Source organism: Arvicola amphibius, chromosome 12 (assembly GCF_903992535.2).
Source record: "Arvicola amphibius chromosome 12, mArvAmp1.2, whole genome shotgun sequence".
NCBI lineage: Eukaryota > Metazoa > Chordata > Mammalia > Rodentia > Cricetidae > Arvicola > Arvicola amphibius.
The window spans coordinates 29164575-29190755 of NC_052058.2; the positions used below are offsets into that span (position 1 = coordinate 29164575).

At 40.4% G+C, this 26181-nt stretch overlaps 1 protein-coding gene across 1 annotated transcript in view; it reads right to left on the minus strand.

Moving 5' to 3' along the window:
* Dnah12 (dynein axonemal heavy chain 12) overlaps positions 1–26181 on the minus strand; it is a 165966-nt gene that overhangs the window by 20074 nt on the left and 119711 nt on the right. Inside the window, exons 53-64 of the mRNA XM_038349317.1 lie at positions 24696–24843; positions 24237–24382; positions 21655–21869; positions 20790–20982; positions 19095–19287; positions 16042–16214; positions 15334–15474; positions 11886–12044; positions 6693–6837; positions 2950–3100; positions 2343–2596; positions 1925–2065 (exon numbers count right to left, since the gene is read on the minus strand). Coding sequence (XP_038205245.1) covers positions 1925–2065; positions 2343–2596; positions 2950–3100; positions 6693–6837; positions 11886–12044; positions 15334–15474; positions 16042–16214; positions 19095–19287; positions 20790–20982; positions 21655–21869; positions 24237–24382; positions 24696–24843 — 2059 coding nt within the window. The remainder of the gene's footprint in view (positions 1–1924; positions 2066–2342; positions 2597–2949; positions 3101–6692; positions 6838–11885; positions 12045–15333; positions 15475–16041; positions 16215–19094; positions 19288–20789; positions 20983–21654; positions 21870–24236; positions 24383–24695; positions 24844–26181) is intronic.

Below are 26181 nucleotides of genomic sequence, written 5' to 3' on the forward strand. Positions count from 1 at the left end.
CATAGCTCATTCGTTGCCTGGTTTGGGTTTATTACTTATTTTTAAGAGTTCATTGCATATATCCATTGTCATGGCATGCCATACATGTGGGCATCTTCATGCAAGTATATATTGTACATTGAGCGCATTTCCTCCATGCTCTATATTCTTCTTTCCCATTATCCTCCCTAGATATTTTTGTTTCTACTTTCATGTCACACACATACATGATTTATTATACAAAACGGAGAAAACATTTAAATAAGAAAAAATAGTTTTGACTTGGCCACTTAATACGTTTATATCCCCTGCATCCATTTTCCTGCAAATGATACAACTTCCTTCTTCGTTATGACTGAAGAAGTCCATTGTGTCTGTAAGCAAAGTTCCACAACCTGGCTACTGGCAGTAGTGCTGCAGAGGATATGTGTGCAGGGGTCTCTGTGATGTGGTCACTTGGGGTCCTCTGAATAAAGACCCACGTGTGTCGCATGGAAGATCTATTATTAGTTTTTAAAAAAGATTTAAACATTTTTATTTTATCTATAAAGTATATGTCTGATTCCCTGAATGTGCACCATGTGCATGCACTGCCCATGGAGGCCGGAAAAGGGCTTTGGATCCCCTGGAGTTGGTGTTACAGATGGTTGTGAGACACCCTAGGTGGGTGACTGAGCAGTCTCTAAAGCCTCTTGTTTGTTTTCTTAATGTCTGCCATTCTAACTATAATCTATTTTTATTTTACATGTATTGGTGTTTTGAATGCATGTATCTCTGTGTGATGGTGTCAGATCCCCTGGAATAGGAGTTACAGACAGTTGTGAGCCGCCATGTGGCTGCTGGGAATCGAACCCGGGTCCTCTGGAAGAACAGCAGTGCTCTTAACCGCTGAGCCATCTCTCCAGCACTGAGGAACTCTTAATCTAATTTTAATTTGTATTTCTCTGATAGCTAGTGAGGTTGAACATTTTTCATATGTTTATTGAATGTTTTATTTCATCCTTTGAGACTGTTCATCTCATTAGCCCATTTACAGACTGAGTTGACTAATTTCTTGTTGAGTTTTAAAAGTTCTTTGTATGTCCTAGATATTCATTTTCTGTCAGATATAGAGCTGGATATATATTCTCCAACCCTCTAGGCTGACTCTTCAATCGATTAACTGTTTCCTTTGCTATGCATAAGGTTTTTAGTTTCATGATGTCTCGTTTGTCGATTTCTGGCATTATTTCCTGAGTTCCTGGAATCCTATTTAGAAAATTCTTGCCTGTGTCCATATCTTACAGTGTTTTTCCCTACTTTTTTTTTCTCCAGAATTCTCAGAGTTTCAGGTCTTGGTTCATTTGGAGTTGGTTTTTGTGCAGGGTGGGAGGTGGGATCTAGTTTCGTTCTACATGTGGGCATCAGTTTTCCCAGCAACACTGGTTTCATTCTGTAGCCCAGGCTAGCCTAGAACTGCTTATGTCATCCAGGCTGGCCTCCGACTCGTAGCAATCATCCTGCATTAGCCTCCCGAGTACTGACGTGACGGGCGTGAACCATGAGTCTGAATGTGAGTTTCAGTCATGCGATGGAAAACAAAGTATTTGAAACCGTTATCGCTAGAATACATGTTCTTCAAAGGCGTATTTCTCGACATCTGTGTTTTCTTTGCTCTATATCTGGTACTTTGGAATGTGCTCAGCACACGTATTTGTTGAAAGAATGGTTAAGTTATATAATATAAAACACACTTGGGCTTTAGTTTGCAGACTAAACTACAGCCACTCAAAACTATTTATTTCAGTGTCCACTGTGCCAGAAGCAGAAAGACGAATCATATAAAACAATTCATGCTACATTAGAAAATATACCCAGTTTAAAAACACGCTAAGTAAAAACATTATATTAGCATATTTAATTACTATAAGAACACAACTGGAGAGTGCTGGAAGCTGGACATTACCGGTTCTTTGCCCTGGCATCCCTTGAAAAACTGAGGATCGGAAATTGGATCAGAGAGATATGATTGGAGGAGATTTAGCCGAAGACCCGTGGGAGGTTCATTGGTCATTTTTACTCCGTTCTGTAGAATTGTTACTGGGAACTAAGATAAAACAAATGAAGTATTATGAAAGATGACCGTCTTGAGCCCTAAAATTGCAAACATCACTGGATTAAAAAATGAGTAGAGAAGCAGAATATTTCAAAATTTCTGAGAGTTTTAAAGCTTAAGCAGAATATTTCAAAATATATAAAAAATTTTCAAAAAATATTTAAAACTTAAGCAGAATATTTCAAAATCTCTAATAGTTTAAAACCTAATTAAGAAGAACAGCACAACAGCTAAGTAAACGCACTGGGCTCTATTACAGGAAACATACCTTTGGAGACGGATAGCTTGTGAGCCAAAGCCTAAAAGATGAATTGCAGATTTCAGCTGAAAAATCTTCACATATTTTTTCCAGTGTGGGCATCCAGGAAACAGCAAGGTGACAGTTTTGTAGACAAACCCAAGTTCCTTCTTCTATGGCAGCTGTAATCATTTTTGCTGCAACTGGTCCTTGTCCTTGTCCCAGTGAAATAGCTTGGAACTTATTTCCGGACATAGATTTATCATTTGCAAACTTCAGCAGACCTATGAGGGCAGAAATAAATGACACCATTTTTGCCCTATTCGAGTTTACAGTTCCTGTGCATGTGTGTTTTATCATGGAAAATCCTGGTTATCTTTCCCTAAGCACCAGATTTGTTAAGAGATTTACAATCATATAACAAATGCATACTGAACAAAATGTTTTTTAAATTATAAATTAAAAGCATACAATATATGCTGGACACACAGTGCATTCATATAAATATATATACATTTATATATATATATATATATATATATATATATATATATATATATATATATATATATATATATACACATTCAGGCAAAACATACACTGACAATAAATTGTGTGTTGCAGCACATATACTTACTGGCCATAGGATCTGCTCCTGGAGACAGCACGAAAATCAAGGGAATGGTGCAGTTCGAATCCAAGTAACTCTTCGTCAAATCAAATGGTGGCGGTTCTACAAATTTTTTCCCTAGTTTGTCGGTTACATAATTTGTTATAGCTGGGGTTATCTGGGAATAGAGAAGATACAGGCTTTTGAGGAAGTTTTATTGCATACCACAGATTTACTGGAAAACAAACAAATGCTAGAGCGTAGGTGCGGTCTGCAGGGATCACGGGCAGTGAGATTGCAGCCCACCAGGGAGAAGGCCGACCCACCAGAACCAGTGTGTTCTGATGGAGGCAAACCCAGTTCGCAAGGCAGTGGGCCCACCGCCTTTTGCATATTGGCTGATTCTCACAGTGGATCTCTGGTGAAGCCATAAGCACTCTCCCTTGCTGCAAGTTTCAGCGGAGTATGGACAAGGGGGCACAACTCTTTCCCATGTACTGGGTCATTCCCCCCGCCGTGGGACCTCCAGTGGGAAACTCAGTCACGCAGTCAATAACCCTGGTCCCCACAGTCTAATCTCGACTTCATTCCCTGAGATACATCAGAAGCCACCCCTTGGCAACTATCTTCCATTTGGCAGGGCATGTAGTCAGGAGAGGAGTCTTTTATATAGATCATATTTGGATGTCCCTTTATCTTTGAAAGTCCCAAATATGACTCATGTGCGTACATAAACGGGAAACTTTACAGGATAGTGGAGAGCAGCAGCAGAGGAGCAGAGAGACTGGTGCAGGACAGCACATAGTGGAGAGTTCACTTCACCCTCAGCTCTAAGTCCCGGGCTTGCTGGGAGTCTTCTTCTGGACCCTGAGGGGACACTGAGGTGATACTCAGATGTCCCCGAGAGAGCATAATTTCCAAAAGGCATACAATGCATTGTAGAAAATCATTAATTTCCTTAATATGTAAAAAGTAATCTGTAAACTGATAGGACAAGAAAAACATTCCAAAGAAAAAATGGACAAAGGAGATTTTTTTTTTTTTTTTTTTTTTTTTTTTTTTTTTTTTTTTTTTTTTACAGAAAAAGAAATACAAGCAGGTCTTAAATATAAGGAAACATGTCTCTGGAGAGATGGCTCAGCAGTTAAGAGTGTTTGATTCTCCTTCAGAGGACCTGAGTTCTGCTTCCAACATCCTCATCTGTCACTCACAACCCTCTGTAACTCCAGCTCCCAGGGAACTCTATCCTCTTCTGGCCTCTGTGGACACGCACACACACACACACACACACACACACACACACACACACACACAAAATTTTAAAAGATACTTAAGAAATAAAATCCCGGGGCTGGAGAGATGGCTCAGTGGTTAAGAGTACTGGCTGCTCTTTCAGAGGACCAGAGTTTAATTCCCAGAACCCACATGGCAGTTCACACCAATGAGCATGAAATAAATTTAAATAAATTATTTAAAAAATAAGATTCGTTCATTTAGCATGACAAACTGCAAACTGTGATTTCTGCCCCCTTTAGGTCCTAGAACCCCATGTATTCCTCAGCATTTCTTGTAGATAACATCACATGTGACTGTTTTAGGTAGAAAGACAAAAGAATAAAATATTATTATTGTTCAATTTATTTTATTACATTTATTTATTTTTTTGTATGTGATGTGTAAGTCAAAGGATAACTTGTGGAACTGGTTCTCTCCTTCCACTCTGTAGGTCCTAGAAGTCAAACTCAGACTTCTAGGGTTTGGTAGGGTTTGGAAATAATCTAGAAATTATTTCCAGATCATATTTTTTACAAGGAAGTTTCCTTCAATATCTTATTTCCTTCTGTAACGTGTAGTGTTCATGAGAAAGCTCCAGTCTTGCTGATAAAGAGATTTTCTAGATGAGCAAGAGAACTTGAGTTTCCAGGTGATCTCCAAAGCAAAGCTAGCCCAGCAGGTAAGCCCGAGGCAGGGGAACAGTCTGATACCTGCTGGGGTTCCATAGCAAAATGTCTCAGAATAAGAATAAGCAAGGCTGGAGATGTGACAGCTTGGTGGTTAACAGCAGGGGTGGAGTGTGACAGCTCAGTGGTTAGGAGCAGGAGTGGGGTGTGACAGCTTGGTAGTTAGGAGCAGGGGTGGGGTGTGACAGCTCGGTGGTTTAGAGCACTTTTTGTTTGGCAGAGGACCTGGGCTTGGTTCCCAGGACCACATGGTGGCTCACGGTTGTTTAATACCAGTCCAAGTGATCCAATGCACTCTTCTGACCTCTGTGGGCACTTGGCATCACATGGTATACATACATGCAGATAAAACATTCACACTCATAGAATAAATAACTCTCGAAAGGAAGGAAACAAACATAAGCAAATATATTAGGCTACCTTGCCATTTGTCTTTGGGCTGTTGAGAGTGAAATTAGCTTCTCAGCAGCTGTACTTTTTATGTCTTTATTATAGTGTGTTATTTTATATTCTTATAACCATTATAAGACACATATAAATTATAACCATACTTAGATCTAATATATTGCCTCTCGTACTGCCATATAAACAAACAAAAGATGTCTTTTTAAGGCCATGAAACCCAAATATTTGGTCAAACAGTAGTCTACACTTTGTTGCTGAGACTAATATTTAGATCAGTAGACTAAGTAAAGCTGGTTTCCCTCTATAAAGCAATGTGGGCTGATCTCATCCAATCAGCGGAGCAGGTTACAGGACAAAACAGCAGGGGGAAGATGTCTTCTCAGACTGCCTTTGGATCTGAGCAGCAATCTCAGCGTTTCTCTGGGTCTCAGGTCTGTCTCCCAGGCTCCCTGCACACTTACCAGCGACACCATCTCATGACCCACTTCCTTAAACTCAATCAGACTGGAAAGCCCCACGTGACATGCTCTAATTCAGTTTAGTTCAACCCACTTTGTAGAAATTGGCTGACCTTATAATATCTGCCCGTGCAGTGCTTTGAGTCCCGAAGATACACATCAAAACACGATATGGATTTCCAACACCAAGAGTTCCCTCGTCTATCCCTAACAAATCAGCAGTACTGTGTGTTCTAGGGGTGAGCTCAGTGCTCTGCACACTAAGTTCAGCCTTCAAGGCATGGACAGCAAAACAGAACCCCACAAGGGGTGGGACTAACTCCCTTGCCACCGAGAGCCAATTGCGAGGCACAGATAGGTGTTCCCAGATGCAAAGCAAAGCAAGACTCTTACCAGGTCAGTTCAGCAGAGTTTCTCATTCTGCACGAGGAAACTACCCTTAGTTTACTATAGTTTTTTTTTTTTTTAGCTTCATAAACGTATACAACTTTGAAACTTTTTGACGCTTAGCTTACATAGACACTGCGTAGTATTCAAAAACATTTCCCTTTCTGGCCCAGCTCCACATGATTTTTTTCTACATTTAAATTTTTATTATTTTTATTTAGGATTTTTGAAGCTAGGTCTCACCCCATAGCCCAGGCTAGCCTGAAGCTCCTCGCAATCCTCTTACCACATGTTCTATAAGCAAGACCCAGAGAAATGGAGGAATTTCCCTCCTTCTTCTTCCCACTCTGGCTAAAATTGTAAGTAAATTCATTAGCTTATTGCTGTTTCTAGATTTTCACTACCAGTCACGGAGCAAACCTCGGATTCTGGTTACACGGTGTTTGGTGGTTAAGAGGCCATCACGGACCATGGCGTCATCATGCATCACAAGGCTGTTGTCTTTAAGACTGGCATGCCGCAAACTGCAGTTTATCTGAATCTCAGACTTGTCTTTTACCTTATCAGGCCTTAAACACCGAAGAATTATTATTTTCTGCAATTCATTCAGCGTCTTGTCCATTGGTTCTGGGAGTTTCACATTGTGTGGCTCTTTGCTGTCGTAGATCTCCCGCCACTCATTTGTGTGCTCACAGAAATGCTCCCTAGCGGAAAACCATTGCTTCATTGAGAAATATTTTAGGAGATAATCGAGCAAGGGAAGAAATAAGACAGTAAGGGGACCATGTTAAAATCACTAGACTACAGGAGTTACTCTTTTTTGTTGTTTGGTTTTTTTTCATGACAGGGTTTCTCTGTGTAGCCCTGGCTGTCCTGGAACTCACTCTGTAGACCAGGCTGGCCTCGAATCTCTGCCTGCCTCTGTCTTCCAAGTGCTGGGATTCAGGAGTTGTTCTTGAGGGGAGGCAGGGAATGCATTCTATGTAGGAACAGGTAAATAAACACTTCTGGCAGAGGAGGAGATGTGAGAGAAGAAGCCAGATTCAGGCGGTGCAGTTCTAGGGAGAGTTATGACATGGTTCTCCTACAGCCTGCAGGACTCTTTGACTTCAGTGACCTCACCTGTTGGGACTAATGAGTCCTGGCCTTCAGCTGCTCTTCCCTGTCTAGAGCTTCTAATTGAAGTTACTAAAAGCTGTGCTTTACCTCGGGGATCAGAGGATAGGATTTTCACCTGTTGGCCATTGACTGCAGTGTATTTAAGCCTCCATGGTGCTATTAAAGAGGGGCTTTTTGGTACCAGTGTTGGAAAGTCTGTGTGTCAGTCTGTCTCTGCGCGTGTATTCCTCAACCTACAGTCCCTTGCCCGAAGCTCGTGAACTGGGTTCTAGCGCATAGAGCGCAGACCGGGGCGCGGTGTGCGGCATCACCCAGTTGTGAGCTCCTCTCTGACAGATGTAGCATGGCGTCATCTCAATCCTGAAAATAAATGCCACTTTTCCTTGCTCCCTGGACATAGAAGTTGTAACAGCTTCACAAAGGAGAGCATCGTGTAAAAAGACGTGGAGAGTGATTAGAAGAAAAATTTAAAAAGCCAGAAGTGGGTTTTTCCAGTGTCATCAATGACTGCCAAAAAAGAAATGTCATCATGGTCTGAAACATTTGGGGCTGATGCCCTCCACCCACTTTGGGCCTGGATGCTTTTGTGCCCACTTGGAGTCGGGAGAAAGTAGTTGAGACAATGCCTGGGTAGGCCGGATGGAGTCTGCTAGGAGTGCACAGGCAGGAGAGCGTGGTGGATTCCCGCCACCATACACAGAGATACTTCCAGGCTGTGCAGTGCCCTGCAAGGCAGATTTAGTTATTACTCAGATAAAAAGGGTTTATGTGTTGCATGCTCCTTCTCAGAGTTAAAGTGCTAAGTGTGGCCCTTACCTGGTGGTCCCAGAGCGGCTGGTAATAGTACCTCCACCATATTAAAAGGCAATGAGTGGCAGAGCCAGCATCCAGAGCCACTGCAACCAAGCTGCTTACCATTTTAAAAGTGCTCCTGGTCAGAAAATAATTACAGATACGCAATAAAGACAGATTTGGATAAAAAAAGACCTCTAAATGGGTCAAAGTTTTGGATAAATGTATGTAGTCTTGGGAGAGAGAAGAAAAAGAATATAGACAGTTATAAAAGGAAGTAAATGGCTATAAAAAAGTCTTTAAAGAGTCAGAGTACAGACAGTCATAGATAAAAGGAGTAAAGAAAAATAAGCCACATAAAGATGGAATATACACAGAGAGTCTGGGTTATGTATATTATTGTGTTGAATGTTTTGACTGTGAAGGAGTTAAGTACAGAGAGACATTTCATTGTACAATTTTGTTATATATATATATATATATATATATATATATATATATATTTCTGCTCTTGATTAAGGCATTGTGTTTGTGCAGCTCACTTAAAAATGTAATGTATAGTTAAGAAATATAGGTTAATAGATAATCACCAATAATAATCAAGCTTGAGTCATGTTAGTTAGGTTTTCTAGATATATAGAGATGTATTTCAGTTAGATAGATAATCTTTAAACCTTTCAAAGACCTATGGAATATGGCATTTAAAATGTTTTAAGAACTTAGGACTTTTCATAACAGTGAGACACATCTGCTCCTGGCAGCACCAATCTACTTTAAGAGGATAATGGGAATTGAAGAGGCTCCTCGTGGAGTTCGTTAGTAATTTGAGCAAGAAACTGCTCTTGCCTGGACTGCCTGATGCTATGCTGTATGAACTGGACATGCAGGACCCACAGAGAGATGACTGCTGAACTTGCCTAATAGTGAGACAGTCCTTCAGGGTTCCTGCTTCATGAAAAAGTCTCCTAGACATTCTGCAGGACACAGAAGAAAGTGAATGACAAACTGCCAATATAGGTGGAACTGTCTTTCAAATTTCCTGCTTCATGGAAAAGTCTGCTGGATACTATGGGCCTGTAAGCTGAAAATGGATGCCACAATGTTACAGAAGAACTTTGGGTGGCTGTCCAGGCAGTGAGATGTCTCTGTCAATCCTAGAGTTTTGGAAGTTGCTTTCAATGTACTTCTTGTTTACTTTTATATTATACATACTATTTAAGTATATATATATATAATTATATAATAGATATATAATTATATAATAAGTATTATATAGTATATGTATAGGTAATATTATATCCTTCTGGAGTCTTTGTTGGAGTTGAAGAATAGATAATTATAGTTTTTCTTACGTATGATAAAGGTTAGATATAAATATTGTAACTATAATTCTTGCTTGATAACTGTTTTGTTGTATGTAGTTAAAGTTAAAAGCTTCCTTTTATTTAGACAGAAAAGGGGAGTTGATGTGGGAGTCCCATATGTATGCTATGAATATGTTTTATTGCCATTGGTTAATAAAGAAGCTGCTTTCAGCCAATGGCTTAACAGAATGTAGCCAGGCTGGAAAAGATATAGAGTAGGTGGAGTCAGAGAGACACCAAAGGATACAGATGCCTAGGAACTTTACTGGTAAACCACGAGCCTCGTGGTAAAGTATAAAATAATAAAAATAGGTTAATTTAAGGTATACGAGCTAGCTAGCAATATGCTAAAGTATTGGCCAAGCAGTGTTTTAAATAACATAGTTTCTGTATAATTATTTCAGGTCTGGGCAGTTGGGAACGAACAAGCAGCCTCCAACATCAGGGGGAGAAGGGAGGGTGGAAGGGGAAGAGGAGGAGCTGGGGAGAGAACTCCAGGGAAAGGGAGAGTCGAGATGGAGGAAGGATAGAGATGAGAGCAAGGAAAGAGATATTTTGATTGAGCCATTATGGGGCTGGCAAGAAACCTGGCACTGGAGAGATTCCCAGGAATTTACAAGGATGACCCCCAGATAAGACCCTAAGCAATGGAAGAGAGGGTGCCCGAACTGGCATTGTCCTGTAGTCAGATTGATGACTATCTTAAATGTCACCTTAGAGCCTTCATCAGCAAGTGATAGAAACAGAGACAGAGACAGAGACCTGCAGCTGAGCACTGGGCTGGGCTCCCAAAGTTCAGCTGAAGAGAGGGAGGAGTGCGACTCTAGGCAAGGAAGTGAAGACCATGATGGGGTCACCAATTGAAACAGCTTACCTGAGCTGATGGGAGATCACTGACTCCAGCCAGACAGGGAAGGAACTAGCATACGTCTAAACTGGTCCCTCTGTATATGGGTGATAGTTGTATGGCATACTGTGGGGCCACTGGCAGTGGCGCCAGGACTTATCCCTACTGATTAGACAGATTTTTTTGGAACCTATTCTCTTAGGATGGATACCTTGCTCAGCCTGGAGGTAGTGGTGAGGGCCTTGGACCTTCCCCAGGGCAATGTGCCTTACCCTCTCCAGGGAGTAGATGGGGTGGAGTGGAGAAGTATGTGAAGGGAGTGGGAGGAGGGAAGGGAGTGGGAGCTGGGATTAGTGTGTAAAATGGGGGTAAATGTTTTTTTTTCTTTTTCTAAAAAAAATAAAAGAAAAAAATATAAAGATTTCTCTGGGTCCTTTGCAGGCGTGGAGCAATGATCAAGAAGATACACCCTTGCCAGTGATGAGAACAGGAGACAGAAATTGGTCAGGTAGTTTAGGACAGAGACCTTAGTTCCTGTACTTGGCCAGCAGCTGGAAATATCTGTGATTCTGTTCAGGCCAGAGGCTAGAAACATCAGAAAAAGCAGGGCGGGCTTGATGCCTACTTTGATTTTTTACCTTGTTTCTTTTCTAGATGAACACTCTTGCCTGGAAACCGTTTGTGAGGGTACCACTGAAAATGAGAGGCATCTTGGTGGACTGACTGGACATTTCTCCTCTCCACGTCTCACCCCAGCCTTATGTCTGCATAAGCCTGACAAAACCCTCCTAGGCTGGACACCAATAGCGACTTGATCCCTGGAATCTGTTCCTGCTGTCAGGAGCTCTGCCTTCCTCATAGTAAGTTTGTTTGTTTGTTTGTTTGTTTTGTATACAATATTCTGTCTGTGTGTATGTCTGCAGGCCAGAAGAGGGCACCAGACCTCATTACAGATGGTTGTGAGCCACCATGTGGTTGCTGGGAACTGAACTCAGGACCTTTGGAAGAGCAGGCAATGCTCTTAACCACTGAGCAACTCTCCAGCCTCTTAGTAAGTTTTATATTAGGATCTATTCTAACATGTCTAAAGCTCACCCTTCTGGGGTTCGGGAATTTCGTTTTTCAAGTTTACAAGACAAGAACCTGGAGCTATGGACTCAGTGGAAGTTGTGTGTGTTTGTGAGCTTATACACCCTAACTCCTGGGTTAAAGCCAACCTGAGGCCAGGATCCTTTGTCACACTCAGAGACCCATCTTTTGACCTTTTCTCGGTGTTACTAGGGTAATTAATTACACACATTTCTTGTTCTAAGCCTTCCTCTGTAGACCTAAACCTCATGCTAGTACACAAAATATGGGCTTGAAGGAATGATTGGACCCCTGTGTTTCCTTTCCCAGTTACTTGGCCACGGTTACTTGTTTCTTTCATTGGTCTATCGGGCTAGATGACAGAGCTGAAGGAGACCTTGCTTCTGTCCTAAAACTTCCTTACATTTATGTGAAGTGTTACATTATGTGAAGAGCCTGTCTTTTCTACTAACCAATAAACTAGAAAGAATCATGGAAAAAAAATTAAGTTATAAATTTAGTATTACCATTCAACATTAAGTAATCAAATGTACACAGTTACCTGAGTCCTTGGAAGATGGGAAGTTCACTGGCTCTACAAATCTCCTCCCAGCTTTTATCCTGTAGCCATTCTGGAGCAGGATTTTTTTCAGCACTCTTAAGACTCACTCCTCCAGTTAAAAGAAACATCAGTTCCTGGTATTCAATCTCTTTCTTGGCCCTGTGTTCCCAAACAATTGTAAACTGTTGTAAACGGTTGATCTTCAAATGGGATTATAGCAGCGTCTGTGTCCAAGCCTGGATGGAGTAGCTCAGACTGTACTTAGCCTCACAACTAATGAGACAACAGTTGCTGTGGGAACTCAATACACCGCGCAGAACGTAGCCACTAAGAGGCAGAGAAGGTGGCTTATGGTTGCTCCGCTGTCTTCCCAGTGACATGCCCCAGATGCAGAGCAGAGGTGGTAAAAGCTAAAGCCTGGCAGTGTTGTTCAGACAGGGAGGCAGAGTTAAGGAGGGCTTGTCAGTGGACCCCGTCACGCACTGCTGCTAGTGGCTGTACTTCTGCTGCTTAGGGACCTGTGCTCAGGTAAAGCTGAATCTTTACCTATGCTACAGAAATGAATGTCGGGGTGGAGCAAAGTTAACAAAGACACTTCCAAAGATAAGGAAGAATAAAAAGGCACAGGAAACTTAGGGGACTGGGCAGGAGAAAGGCGTCTGCTGGCAGCCTGTCAGAAAGGAGTCTGGGAATCTCACACAAGTCTGCTTAGTCTTTGAGTAGAGTAGAAACATCTTAACTTCCTCTGTGACCCTTGTGACCTAGGATTTTACTGTATCAGTTGTAATCCCATCTAAGGCACACTAGGAACTATGTTCTCATTTACTGAAAACAAAGCCCTCTGAGATGTAACTTCAGAATGCAACAAAACCAGTGTATCTGGCTACTGTAAAGATGCAGAATTGCAACTCTCTTGGGAAGCCCAGAGCCACACCTGTGGATGTCTTATTGCTTTCCTTAGTGGCCCACTTTCAATTAACCCCTGTGTTTAAAATCTATGTTCAAGGCATCTTCTAGCACACTCAACTCTGATGCTGGCCCATCCTGAAACTGTTTCCTGTGGTGAAGCCAAGGATCATTGACCCAGCTTTACCTCACTGAGGTCCTTGACTACTCAGTCTGCTGGTGCTAGGGTGGGGTGATGGCTCTGCCCCACCACTGCTGACAGAAATAAGAGATTGTACACACTGTAATTCAGGTAGCAGGGGACAGAGAGAACACATTTACTTCACAGAAAGTAATAGCACTCCCTCCCCCCCCTCCCCCCCCCCCCCCCCCCCCCGTACACGGCACATTTCTAGAGAGGCGGGTGCTTAGGTATCTCTAATGGATACAATAGTTCTGTGTTTTCATCGGATACTGTTAAAAGCACATAATTTATGACAAGGATTAAAGATTAAGCAATATATAATTGAAGTCCAAAAATATAACCTAAATTGTTTTATTTTTTAACTCTCTCACTCTCTCTCTCTCTCTCTGGGTGTGTATGTGTGAGTGTGTGTGTACTCACTGCATTCACATATGTGAGTATAGGCACATTTGCCATAACACATGTGTAGCTGTCTGAGGATGACCTGGGGTGTTGCTCTTTGCTGTCTAACCTGTTTGAGATAGGCTCTGTTTGTTTGCTGCTTTTTATGCCAGGCTAACTGGCCCGCGAGCTCTGAGGGTGTCCTCCTGTCTCCACCTCCTGTCCCACAGATGGGGATTACAGATGCTTTCGTGCTACCTCTCCGTGGTTACCAGAAATTCAGATTTAGGTCCCCATACTGCCTCCGCGACCCACCTCCCGAGTCATATTCATTTTTCTTATGTTAAATCAATTTCTTTTGTAAATGAAATTTTGAGGTGGTTTTATGAATTCACTGTGCTCAAAGATAAGAAAGGAGTACCAATAAATTCAAGTTAAATTCAAGGGCACACACATCCTGATCTCAAGTAAACATAGTTTTTTTTTTCTTTCCATCCTTGTTTGAGATGGCTTTAGGAAAATGAGCAATATACAAAGGCGGACCTATAGAATAACACCTGACTTTAATGAGTGGATAGCTATAAGCTAAAGTTTGACATCTATTTTAGATTAAACCCACAGATCTGTTACGTCTGGCTTAGATCTAAATGTAAAAGGAAAATAATGAAGTTTAAAGATAATTATGAATATCTTTACATCAGTGGACTGAGGGCAAAGTGTTCTCACTAAGCACAGGCCACAGACCAGACATCATTAAAATTAAGAATTTGTGTTAATTAAGAGAATGAAATGGCATTCTAGATAGTGAGCGACAGTCACACATTGTTGGTGGGTTTGGATCTACATTATATAAAGGACTCATATAAGTCAGTTAGAAAACAACAAAAATCCAATAGGAACAATGGAAAGTGATAAAGATTTCTTCTTCTTCTTCTTTTTTTTTTTTCTTTTTGGTTTTTCGAGACAGGGTTTCCCTGTAGTTTCTATTTCTAGAGCCTGTCCTGGAGCTAGCTCTTGTAGACCAGGCTGGCCTCGAACTCAGAGATCCGCCTGCCTCTGCCTCCCGAGTGCTGGGATTAAAGGCGTGCGCCACCACCGCCCGGCCAACTTTTTTTTTTCTTTTTCTTTTTTTGTGATAAAGATTTCTAAAGTCCCTACGTGTGTGTGCATGTGTGTGTGTGTGTGTGCGCGCGCGCGCACGTGAGCTTGACATCATTCATCATCACAGAGATATAAATTGAAACCACAAAGGAATAGTGCTTATCACATACTGAGACATATTTCGAAAATGACAATAGATGACCATACTTATAAACCAGCACGTGGGGGGCTGAGGCAAGAAGATTATGAGTTCAAGGCCACCATCCGGCCACTGAGGGCCCTGATGTGAAGAGAACAATACAGGATTTGGTGCAGACCTAGAACGACAGCAACTTGACTGCTCACAGGATACAAACTAGGGTAGGCAAATAATTTACGTTTCTTTCTAGATCTCTTCCAAACCAAAGTGTGTGCACTAGAGCATCAAGATCTTCACACAGCAGAGTTTGCGGCACTGTTATTTAGATGAGGCCGAGGGACAAAAGCAGACAGAATGCCTACTTTTGGATACCGTTTATATAAAAGCAAAACTAAACTGCAAGATTGGAGAAGAGAAGAGCAGTCGCCCTCAAAGGGCGGATGGGGGTGAGGCGCACAGCGGTTCAGGGATGATGGGACCATTCTGTTTCCAAGTTTGCCTTTGTAAGAGCTGACTTAATTCTGTGTCATATTTTATGGACATTTATGTGATATATAAACATTAAGTATTAAAAATAAACACCAGAATATCAACACTATTAGGAAACTATTGTTATGAGGGAGATCCTGAATTAAATCAACCAAGGCATTATCCTATTCTCTAATAAGTTGTTTTGTAGATTATATTGCAAGGCAAGCTTTTAAAGTAAATAAAATATGAAAATCCAAGTCACGTACAGAAGAAGATTGGCACATAACAGAAAGGAGAAGAGTAGCTTGTCCTTCTCGAACAGCGAACGGCAAATGTTGCAATATAAGTTGTATGTGAAGTGGTCATTCAAATATCGCAGGCGCTTTTCCAAAATTTTGGACTTGTTACTAAAATGTTAAAAAAGAAAAAAAAATATGTTATCAAACCGAAATAGAAAAAATAAGTGACCTGAGTTAACTTATAACAAAATGTTTTAAATTTATTGAAGTACTCATCACTAGAAACATTTAAATCACTCATAGACAAATGTAAAACTTTTCAAATCTGAGTATTTGCTAAGAGTCCTAATTCCTCCATATCATAACTGAAACATGTCAGTTCTTCATCTTGACATTCCTCCATCATGAGCACTGTGTAAATTCACATTCTAAGCCACAACTGGGAAATATTAGGGATTTTGACTATTCAGGAACAGTTGCCAGAAGTTTGAAGCCAGCCTGAGCTAATAGCAAGTACTAGGTCAGTCAGGGCTACAAAGTGAGACCATTTCTATATGTTTAAATCTTAGGAACACGAAAAACATTTTAAGTCTTTCTCTTTCACTTCCTCACACTTAATATTCTACAATGAAAATACTAAAGAAGTAACTGGAAACAATTAGATTTTTTTTAAAATGGAAAGGATGGTAAAAAATCCAACCTAGGGAGAATGGCTGAAACTAGAACTCTGCTTACCTGTCATGAATAGAGTTGATATAGAGGTTCACAAACCAGATGAGAGAGTACTGGTACATGGGGTCGATGTTAGCCAGGTCTGCAATACTAAAGAATAACACTGATGAATGTTTAGCGATGGGTCGATAGCCTTCCCGGGACTCTGCTATTTTGAGTTCTGTTTTTTCTGCAACCTGGTAGAAGAGAAAAATCAAGATGAATGAATAGGGAGTGTCTTAATCATTTATTTTTTCATATAATAAATTTTATATATATTTGAAAATACTTTAGCTCAATAACAAATTACATGAACTCAAGAATATACTTTAAGTACATTCTACAAGAGAGGAGTTTCTTCCTAAAAGAAAGGAAAGGGAGGAATCACAGAGGAGGAAGAGGAAGGGGAAAAGGATGAGCTTTACACTAGAGATTAACACTGTGATCGCCACCAACCACGACTCTCTCATCTGAAGAATATTAGTCCTCAATCTCCGCCTGTGTCTAACATTATCTATCCTCTTTTGCTTTAATAGGTCAGAGGAAGGAGGAGAGGAATAGAGAACAGTGTGCACATGTCCATGTTGAAGATACTACCATGGGTACTAAAGCTCAGGACAAACTCTAATAGTGGTTTTATATACACTCAGAATATTTTTCTCAATTAGTTTCTCACACACTTCTTTGCAATTAAATAGTGTCATAGATATCCAACCCAATCTGCTAGGCTGATAGTCACTCTATGGGGAAAATGCTTAGAACACTGCCCCAACCCACTTTCCTTGTTTTGCTATGGTTTCCTATTCACCAGTTGATGGATGGGTTTGCATATGCAGCCTTGATTCCATGGAATAATCCCATTTGTTGTTGTACAGTCAGGTGACCCAAGAGAATTAGAACTTCAGTCAGGTGGTGGTTGTCATAAGTGCTAGCGGATAATGGGAAACTTTCTGTGTTGTTTTCTACATCTTAGATAAATGTATACAGAAATGAAGACAGATGTTTTGCGGAAGAAACTGACCTTTTGATAGTGTACAGAAGCATAGAAGAGCCACATAACGCCAGTAAGGGAAGAGACAGTGTGGAAATCCAGTGTTTCTGTTCATCCTTCAGCCCTTGATACACTTCATATCATAGGAAATAAAATATTCTAATGTAGATTTTGTATTTTAGATAGTCTAAATGGATTTCTATTCTTTGTCAAGTTTCCCCCAAATTGATAAAATATAATCACAAATGGCCTGAACGTTCTGAACCTCAGTCTTGATTATATAAGAAGAAAAACAAAGTTAGCGGCAATTGAGAATTAACGGTATTTTGGGCGAAGAAGCGCCCACCACTATGGCCACCTTTCCTCCTCTCTTCCACCCCCAGTCTTGCTTTTTGCCAGTGCCACCCTTGGGCAGGTGGTCCTGTGGTGCAGAAGAAATCAAACTGAGCAAGTCATGGAGGATAAGCCCTGCCTCCAGGTTCCTGCTTTGGTTAACTCTGATTATGGACCGGAACCTGTGAACCAAATAAGCATCTCTTTCCCAAGCTGGTTTCGGGCAAGTGATTCATCACAGCAACAGAAGCAAACCAGGACATCTCTCCTCTGATAATCAGTGTGGTGGTGGGGATGATGGGTTCATCGGTTTCCTCTGCTCTGATAAACAAGAATTGGGAAGGCAGACACCACAGGGTATCTCGGCCATGCTCTCAGACGTGGGCTGCCATAGAGTATTTATCTATGAATTTTGCTTTCTTGGTTCCTCAAAAAACACAAGACAAGGGATCAAAAACCTGCCAGAAAGAGTCCTTATCAACACATTAGTATAAAACCAAACCTCTTGGACGTCTGTCCCTGAGTGGAGCTGCACTGGAAGGGGAGCAGAGGGAAGAAGGCGAGTGATTAATGCAACCTCTGCTTGCTGTAAGAATCAAATGACAGGGGCTGCAGAGCTGACTCCGTAGTTAAGAGCCCTAGCTGCTCTTGCGAAATACCTGGCTTCACTTTCCAGGACCCAGACAGCAGCTCAGAACCATCTAACTCCGGTTCCAGGGAATCTGACCCTCTCTTCTGGCCTCAGAAGGCACCAGGCATGTAGGTAGTATATAGATATAAATGTATACAAAACACTCATATATATGTATATGTATCTATATAAAAACAAATCTTTGAAAAAATTTTAAATTATTAAGGCTATTTTAAAAGAAAGAGAAAAGAATGTAAATGTTTTAAAGGTCCCTAACTAAGACGGTGAGATGGCTCAGTGTTAAGAGCACTTCCTGACAACCTGAGTTTCTCCCCAGACCACATGTAAGAAGCCAGAAGAGGTGGCTCCCATCTGTAACCCAGAACTTCTATGGCAAAGTAAGAGGTGGAGACAGGAGAATCCGCTGGAAGTTTGTGATACAGAGGAGCAGCAGGAGTAACAAGAAAGATCCAGCTTCAATAATGCAGGAGGAGGGAACCAATTCCAGAAAGCTGGCCTCCGACTTGCCTGTGTGGAAGCCCTATCACTTGCAGTCCCGTTACATAGACACATCTTTGGGGGGAAAGAGATGCGCTATAGAAATAGCCCCTGCCTGTGTGATGAATTAGGAATACATTATCGGCTGTAGACCACCTGCCTCCTTCCTCCACTGCCACTTACGTCTCCTGTCCTCTCTCTCCCCCCCCCGCCCCGTCTCCAATAAGCACATGAGTGACAAGCTGATGTCAGAACATGCCCTGTTGGTTCTAAGAACCACTTATTGCTTGGTCATTCAGGACTTATCTCCACATACCTCAAACGCCAATCACCAACTGGGCAAGCCAGCTTTTACAGTTTTTAGAAGAGATCAAAACTAAACAAGCCCGATAGACTGCCCACGTAGAGAACACCTGTCCTTCTTCTGTGTACAGATAATGTGTGGATTGAACCAAGTTTAGATAAGTTCAGCAGTGAGATCTCTTCTAAGCTTACAACTGGTCTCTAGGTTTTCATATTTTAGCAATTTTTCTTTTCCTGAAAGCCTACTACAGCGTTTCCTCAGAGACTAGAAACAAATGGGAACGTTAGAGTCCAGACATTTCTAGGAGTCTTTCTTTTCACCTGCTGCTTCTTCGTTATCTCGTTAGACATGATTTTGGCAGAGTCTAAGACTTTTATTGCACTTTCATCTTCCAAAATGTTCCCTTGTGAGGACGACAATGTTTCCAGAATCCTCGTCTCTATGTCTTTCAGCTGCTTCTTATTAGCTGCAGACTGAAGAATAAGAGCATTCCGTTCCTCCTCTAATTCTGGTCTAAAACAGACAGAAACATCTGCTGTAAATTTGTAACAACTAACCTAATTTATACCTAAATATCACGTATAACATCTTGTGACTATTTGTATCATCTTAGAGCTGTAACAAAAACTAACCACGTTTATTCTGGTAAGGGCAACACTTGCACACCGTGATGGCTCATTTCACTGGCCAATGTGGTCTAATCTGACCTGCCTGGGAAGGGAGCCTCAGTGAGACCCTGAACCACGAAGAGGAGAGAGGGAGCTGAGTGCAGACAGGCATGTATCTATCGCTCTCTTCTTCTCATAGCTGGTGTCATGTGACGTGTTCATCCATTCTCTTGCTGCTCTGACTTCCTCGCTAAGGACTATAAACTGGAACCGTGGGCTAAAAGCAAGCCCTTTCTCCCCCAACTCCTTTTTGTCAATGTATTTGATCATAGCAATAGGAAATGAGAAGGCTCATACAAATATTGAGTTGAGAAGTTTGAACAAAGAAAACATCATTTGCATGCTTAAAATGTGATAGCAACTCTAAGAATGTATTAGATAAACCCTTATGGCATAGCTGGTCACATACAGGGAAATAAAAAGACTGCAAGGAGGAGTTTCTTCATTCTTTGGCTTTGTCATCAGTAACTCTTCTAAAATAGCAGTCACAGGAAGAAGGACTGGTCCTCCTGGCTTTTTTAGTGAAAGGCAAAATTGGCATTAAGCATTAATGAGCAAAAATAGCATCAAAATTCAAAATAATACCATCTGGTGTAGAGTGTGCTATAACATAGGTCTTGTTCATAGTTAAAGTTTTGAAGTTAACAAAGATACTTTTATATACTTGTAATTTGATCTCACTTAATAATAATGTCATATTAATCTCCAACTAGAATCAATTATTTTCTTCCAGAGCAGTTTTTTTTCTTGCATCTTTTCTGGGTATTGTTATTTTTTCTTGTTTGAAAAACAGTGCATTTTAGTAACAGAAAAATACCAAAATATCAATAAAACCATAAAATTGCCTATGCTCTTACATACTAAGCAAAATAACTGCTAATTTTCAGGTATATTGTGTCTTAATCTTTTCCTTTCCTTTTTCAGTTTTGAATACAGAGAGATTCATTCATCAATTTTTAAAAAAATACAATATTACTTATACTCATATGTAGTTTTATATGTTTTCACATCCTATCCCAAGCATTTCTAAATTTAATATTCTGTATAGAAGTCTTTGATACATTTCTGATTATATCTATGGCCTATATTACTATGGGCAAAATTTCTAGCTCAGTCTGATAGAAGTCACAGTATGTATTCTGAATCTCATCTATAATAAAAGGCCAATATAACATGACCTGACCTAAAAGTTATTACCGAAAGGCTATTTTAAAGGATTATATAATTGCTTTACTTAAAATGACAAAACATAAACTTTAGTCTTTTCAAAATAGTTACAAAACAAAAATGCTAAAGGCTTACAGACATTCTCTAAACTGCCAGAAAGCATCTCAAAAAACCCCATACCTCTCCTTTGCAACAACAATGCCCAGTAACTGGTCTTCAAGCCCTTCCGGTGTTATCATGAAGTTGAGCAAAGACACTTTTGTGGCCAGCTCTGGCATGTAGTGTGGGTTTCTCAATTTTGTGGTAATATAAAACTTAAAATCAAAAGAATATTCAATAATGACTTCACCAAGTCGGATGCAATCAATACCACCTATATTTCAGGAAAAAAGCAGATAATCAATGAACCCAAGTTACTTATTCTCTTTTCCTATGTACTCAATAAGGCCTTACCTAAGCTATAAGCAAAGAGACCCAAGCAGGCTGAAAGGGAAAACATGGGACAAAATGCACTGGGGTGGAGACGGGTAAGCAACTACACAGCAGGGCTCGCCCTGGAGCAGCATAGACGTTGCCTCCGGTTGTCATGGACTTTTGTAGACCAAGATACTTTTTGAGTCTTTTCTACCAAATTTTAACTGTGTTTCCAAAATTTTTGTATGATTAAAGCCCACCAATGCTCGTCAGCAGGAAGCTACATCGTGGGTAACATTTACCTGTGTCTACCTCTGGCCCACACTCTTGTCATTACTCAGAACTAAGTCCTAATCTTGACTTTCCGAGGTCAGTGATCATAAGACAAGGGGGTTTTGGCTTCAACTGTGTCATGCTCTCAACAGAGCTATTCCAGGTGGTACTGGCAAAGGCAAAGAAGGAGGGCAAAGTGCTGATCTTAGGATGCCCGGTCGAGGTCACTCTGAAAGCTGCTTTCTTTGCTTACATAATAATGCTACAGGAGTTCACCATTATCATCATCATCATCATCATTAAGCTTATGTATCATTTTTCTTTCATGCCTCAAAATAATCCAATCATTTAGTTCTACCTTGTTTAAAAGTTTGTCTAAGTAACAGCGGCTCCAAAGAGGGGTCCAGATCTTCACCAACATTTTCCAGCAGGAGTGGACTTCCAAACTGAATGCAGTTCTCCAGAGTTCTCATGTAGTCCGTATCTGAGAGCTTAATAACACTAAGCTGGTTTTCTTTCTCCGAGTTTTTGATCCACTTATTGGCTTGACCCTGGGGGTCAATCATTAAAGGCCTAGAAATTAAGAAGAAAATTACAAGAGGAACACATAAATGCTGCAATTTCTTAAAATCTATTCAATTTAATTAAATGTTGCCATCAGCTGTTACAAAATATTTTGTGCCAAGATTTATCTTCACAAAATCCCTATGATTATTTATGTATAGGTATGTAACAATAATAACTAAAGAAGAGGTCATGAATTTGCCAGAGAGGGGAGCACAGGAGGAGGAGAAGGGGGAGAATATGCAGTATATATACAGTATACACACACACACACACACACACACACACACACACACATATATATATATACACAAACAGTATTCATATATGCAATGCTAAAAAAATTAAAAATTTAAATTAAAGCAAAAAGTAGAAAAAGTGCCCCTGGCTAAATTGGATGTCACAAAGCAAAAACAAAAAGAGGGGAATGTACAATGGTGGGAGGAGCTGGGGGAGTGGTGGTGGGAGGAGCTGGGGGAGTGGTGGTGGGAGGAGCTGGGGGAGGACTGGTGGTGGGGGAGGAGGATAAGAGGCAGTAAAAGGATGAGTGGGACCAGAATATATTATATACATTTATGGAAGTGTCAAGAGAATAATTTTAAAAATAAAAAATTTATTCTTATAAATGAAGAAATTCAGTCTCACATTGGCCCAAATTCCAAGATTCTAAAACTAGACCAGTGTTAGAAGAACTAGGAATTTGTGAGTCTGTGAGCTGTGCTGTTTTCAATAACATTGACATCACAGCAATCTTAACACATGGCATCAGTTACTGTAATGTGAGAAATAATGCTGCAAAACATTTGCTACAATTTTAATATAAAAAACACACCAGCTAATAAATGATTCTTGCAAGTTTGTGAGTGAAGCTGTGTAGAGTGAGAGCCCAAGCCTAGCATATATTAAAACCTATTTAGGAATGCTTTTCTAGGACAGTAAATAAAAGCTTTGTGTGTGATAATGTATAATTGGTGGCTGGAGTGATGGCTCAATGAATGAGAACATTTGCTGCTCCTGCCGAGGACCCGTGTGGCAGCTTACAAGTGCCTGCAGCTCCAGTTCCAGGGGACCAAACACACTTTTCTGGCCTCTACAGGCAACTAGGCATGCATGTGGGTAATAGAAATACATGCAAGCAAACATTCATGCACATAAAATAAATAAACCTATTTTTTTAAAAAAGTATATAATTAATTAGGAGAGACCTTGGACCTGCTGGAGAGTGGAGGCTGCAGAAGAGAAATGGGTATTATAATCAACTTTAATATGAGGAGCAATTTCTAATATTTAGAAAATGACTCTCATTGAAAAAGAGTCTCTTCAGTGGTTATTCAGCCACATTATCATTCAATTTTAAATCCTCTCATTTCTTTTTTTGTTTGTTTGTTTTTGTTCTTTGAGACAGGGTTTCTCTGTAGCTTTGGGGCCTGTCCTGGAACTTGCTCTGTAGACCAGATTGACCTCAAACTCACAGAGATCCACCACCCTCTGCCTCCCAAGTGCTGGGATTAAAGGCGTGCTCCACCACCACCTGGCTAAGTCTTCTCATTTCTAAAGCATGCCATGATTATACTCTTGAGTTCTCATATTTATCTGGGTGAATATGGGGTACTATTTTAAGTACCCCACCACGTCCTCACAATATTCTGATTTAGGCATAATTATTGCCCCATTTTATAAATAGAGAAGCAGGCAAGAATGATTTAGAAATCTTTAATTTGATAGGATAACTGAACAAATGGTGGACTCATAAATGCTGATGTGTTTATACAATGAAATATAACCCTCCCTGAAACAATGTACGCATACATGGAGTAACATGGATGAATCCGAAAACATTTCTGCTGAGAGGAAGATGTTTCATACACATTTCAAGAAGTAGAGATGATGTTCTATAACAGGCATAACTAATCTACATTGAGAAGTAATTGGAATGATGATTTCCTGGGTGGGATGAGAGCAGGAAAGGGATGTAAAGGAAGTATCTAGGAGGTAGCTTTGCCCTGCATCTGGATGTATGCACAGGTGTAAACTCTTTTGAACTCACTAAATGGTACATTTGAGTTTTCCTATTTTGTTATATATAATTTTTTTACCTCAAAAAAATACAAAAGCTGATATTGATATAGTCGACAATATGCATGTTGAAGTGGCTAAGGGGAAAACACATGTCTGCAGCTCATCTGTAAATACATTTAGAAAGATGGGTTAGCAGAGATCTAGATGGATTCGTGATTAAGCAGCAAATAAAACACAACGCTAACCGGAGAGTCTAGGGGTGACCTATCACACCGGTGCTTCTGTATAAGTCTTTCAGCTTTTAAAGATTTTTGAAGACTTCCACATAAACGCAAGGAGACCCCTTATGTTCCTTACCATCGTCTGGAATTATTAACAATCACACCGTTGTCTATGGAGAATGCATCTGTTGGCAGCCCGGCAATATTCCAAGCTCTAATTTTTACTGGGTCGCCCAAGGTTTTACTCAATGAGAACTCCTCTGAACATGGGATTCTCTTCTCCTGTAAGAAAGAAACAAGAGTCTGGTGGTCTTTTTCACATTACTAATTGAAATATTAAGTTAAAATACATATTTAATTGCCATAACTAAGGACTGTATAAAAACTGCATTGAAAGTTGGATTTTGAGAGTATTTTACAAGTTAAAGAAGAGGAAGGGAGGGAAAGAGAGAGAGAGAGAGAGAGAGAGAGAGAGAGAGAAACTTCCCATATTTTTAGTGTTCTTCCTTTCACTGTCTTAATCACCATTACGTTTTCCAAATACACATAGAACATTCTGTTCTAAAACAAAATTTTCTAAGTGTGAACCTGGTACCTTGCATAACTTGCTCCAGTCTTCAGTGCATTCTTGCCGAAATCCAGAAGTGAAAGCACCAAGGTAAGCTATTACTCCTGCTGACACTAAGACATCACCAGTTAAGTTCTCATATGTTATTTGAAGGTCGTTGGCAGCTTGAGACCATCTGTGCAACAAACCAAAGGCAAACCAAATAATAACAGACAATTGTATGGGAAGGGCTGGCTGGGGGGAAGGCTCGGTGGCTAAAAGCACTGGCTGCTCTCCTAAAGGACTAGGGTTCAGTTTGCAGCATCCACATGAAAGCTCATATCTGTATGTAACTACAGCTCAGGTGATCCAACACCCTCTCCTGGCCTGCACAGGTACCGGGCATGTATGTGGTGCACAGATGAAGGTGCGTGGTTGATCGGCAGTTATGATTCACCAGACTAGCTTTAATATATATAATTCAGTTTTAATAAAGGAAAGGAAAGGGAACTTACAAATCCAAGGTTCCAGCGAGGAGTGCAGGAAAACAAAGAGCAGGCGGGCCACAGGCCCGCAAGATTTTATAAGTCAATATTAGCTTAAGAGGGACATGCCTTTAGCCAAAGGGGGACACGCCTTTAGCCAAAAGGGGACACGCCTTACAAAACAAGGTTTTTGGCTAGGCTTCTCCTTCATCTCCCCCTTTTGTCTAAATAAGACAGAACCAAACCAAACCAAATACAACTATATTCAATAGGAACAAATAATAAATATAAAATTACAAACAACAAATAATATTAAGAAGAAACATATAACAAAAGTTTTACTAAACATTCTATTTCAAGGAGTCTAAATAATGTAGAGGGTAACTACAATTATCTAATCTTCAACCCCATCAAAGATCTGAGAAGGGAAGTAATATTACTTAAGCAACCAGGAAGTACAAACAAGAAACTTCCAAAATGTGCAACAAATGACAGAGACAACTATCTACCTGGGCAGTCACCCAAAGTTTTGTTTTGCAATGTTGAGGCAACCAACTTTGGCTAAGGCCTAACACAACTGACATAACATTTTTCAAAGACAAGGAACTTTTTGTAGAACTGTCCTACCCTGTCTTGGCAAGATAAGACAATCCTTTTTTATCCACTTATGGATATTCTATATCTTTGTCAGTAGTTGATATGGGCTTTTCTTTGCCCAAAGGCCAGTTCTGCCAAGAAGAAGACAAGCTCTCAGTGGAGTGTCTTTGGTGCTCAACATTCTCTCGGGAGTAGAGCAGTGTTGCCAGGAGTGATTGTGTCTCATAAGTACAAAACTCTAGGTTAGATTAAAGGCCATTTTCTACAGCTCTTCAAAGAGGTTGAAGATTATACTATCTATACTAAATATAATTTCTATGTATCTAAAAAACCTGAATATCCTAAATATAAATATGACAAACATATATGACTATTGATATATAATTCTCGATACCTATCTAACTTGGAGACTAAGAGAATAAACAACTGTGCAATAAATGAGGACAATATCC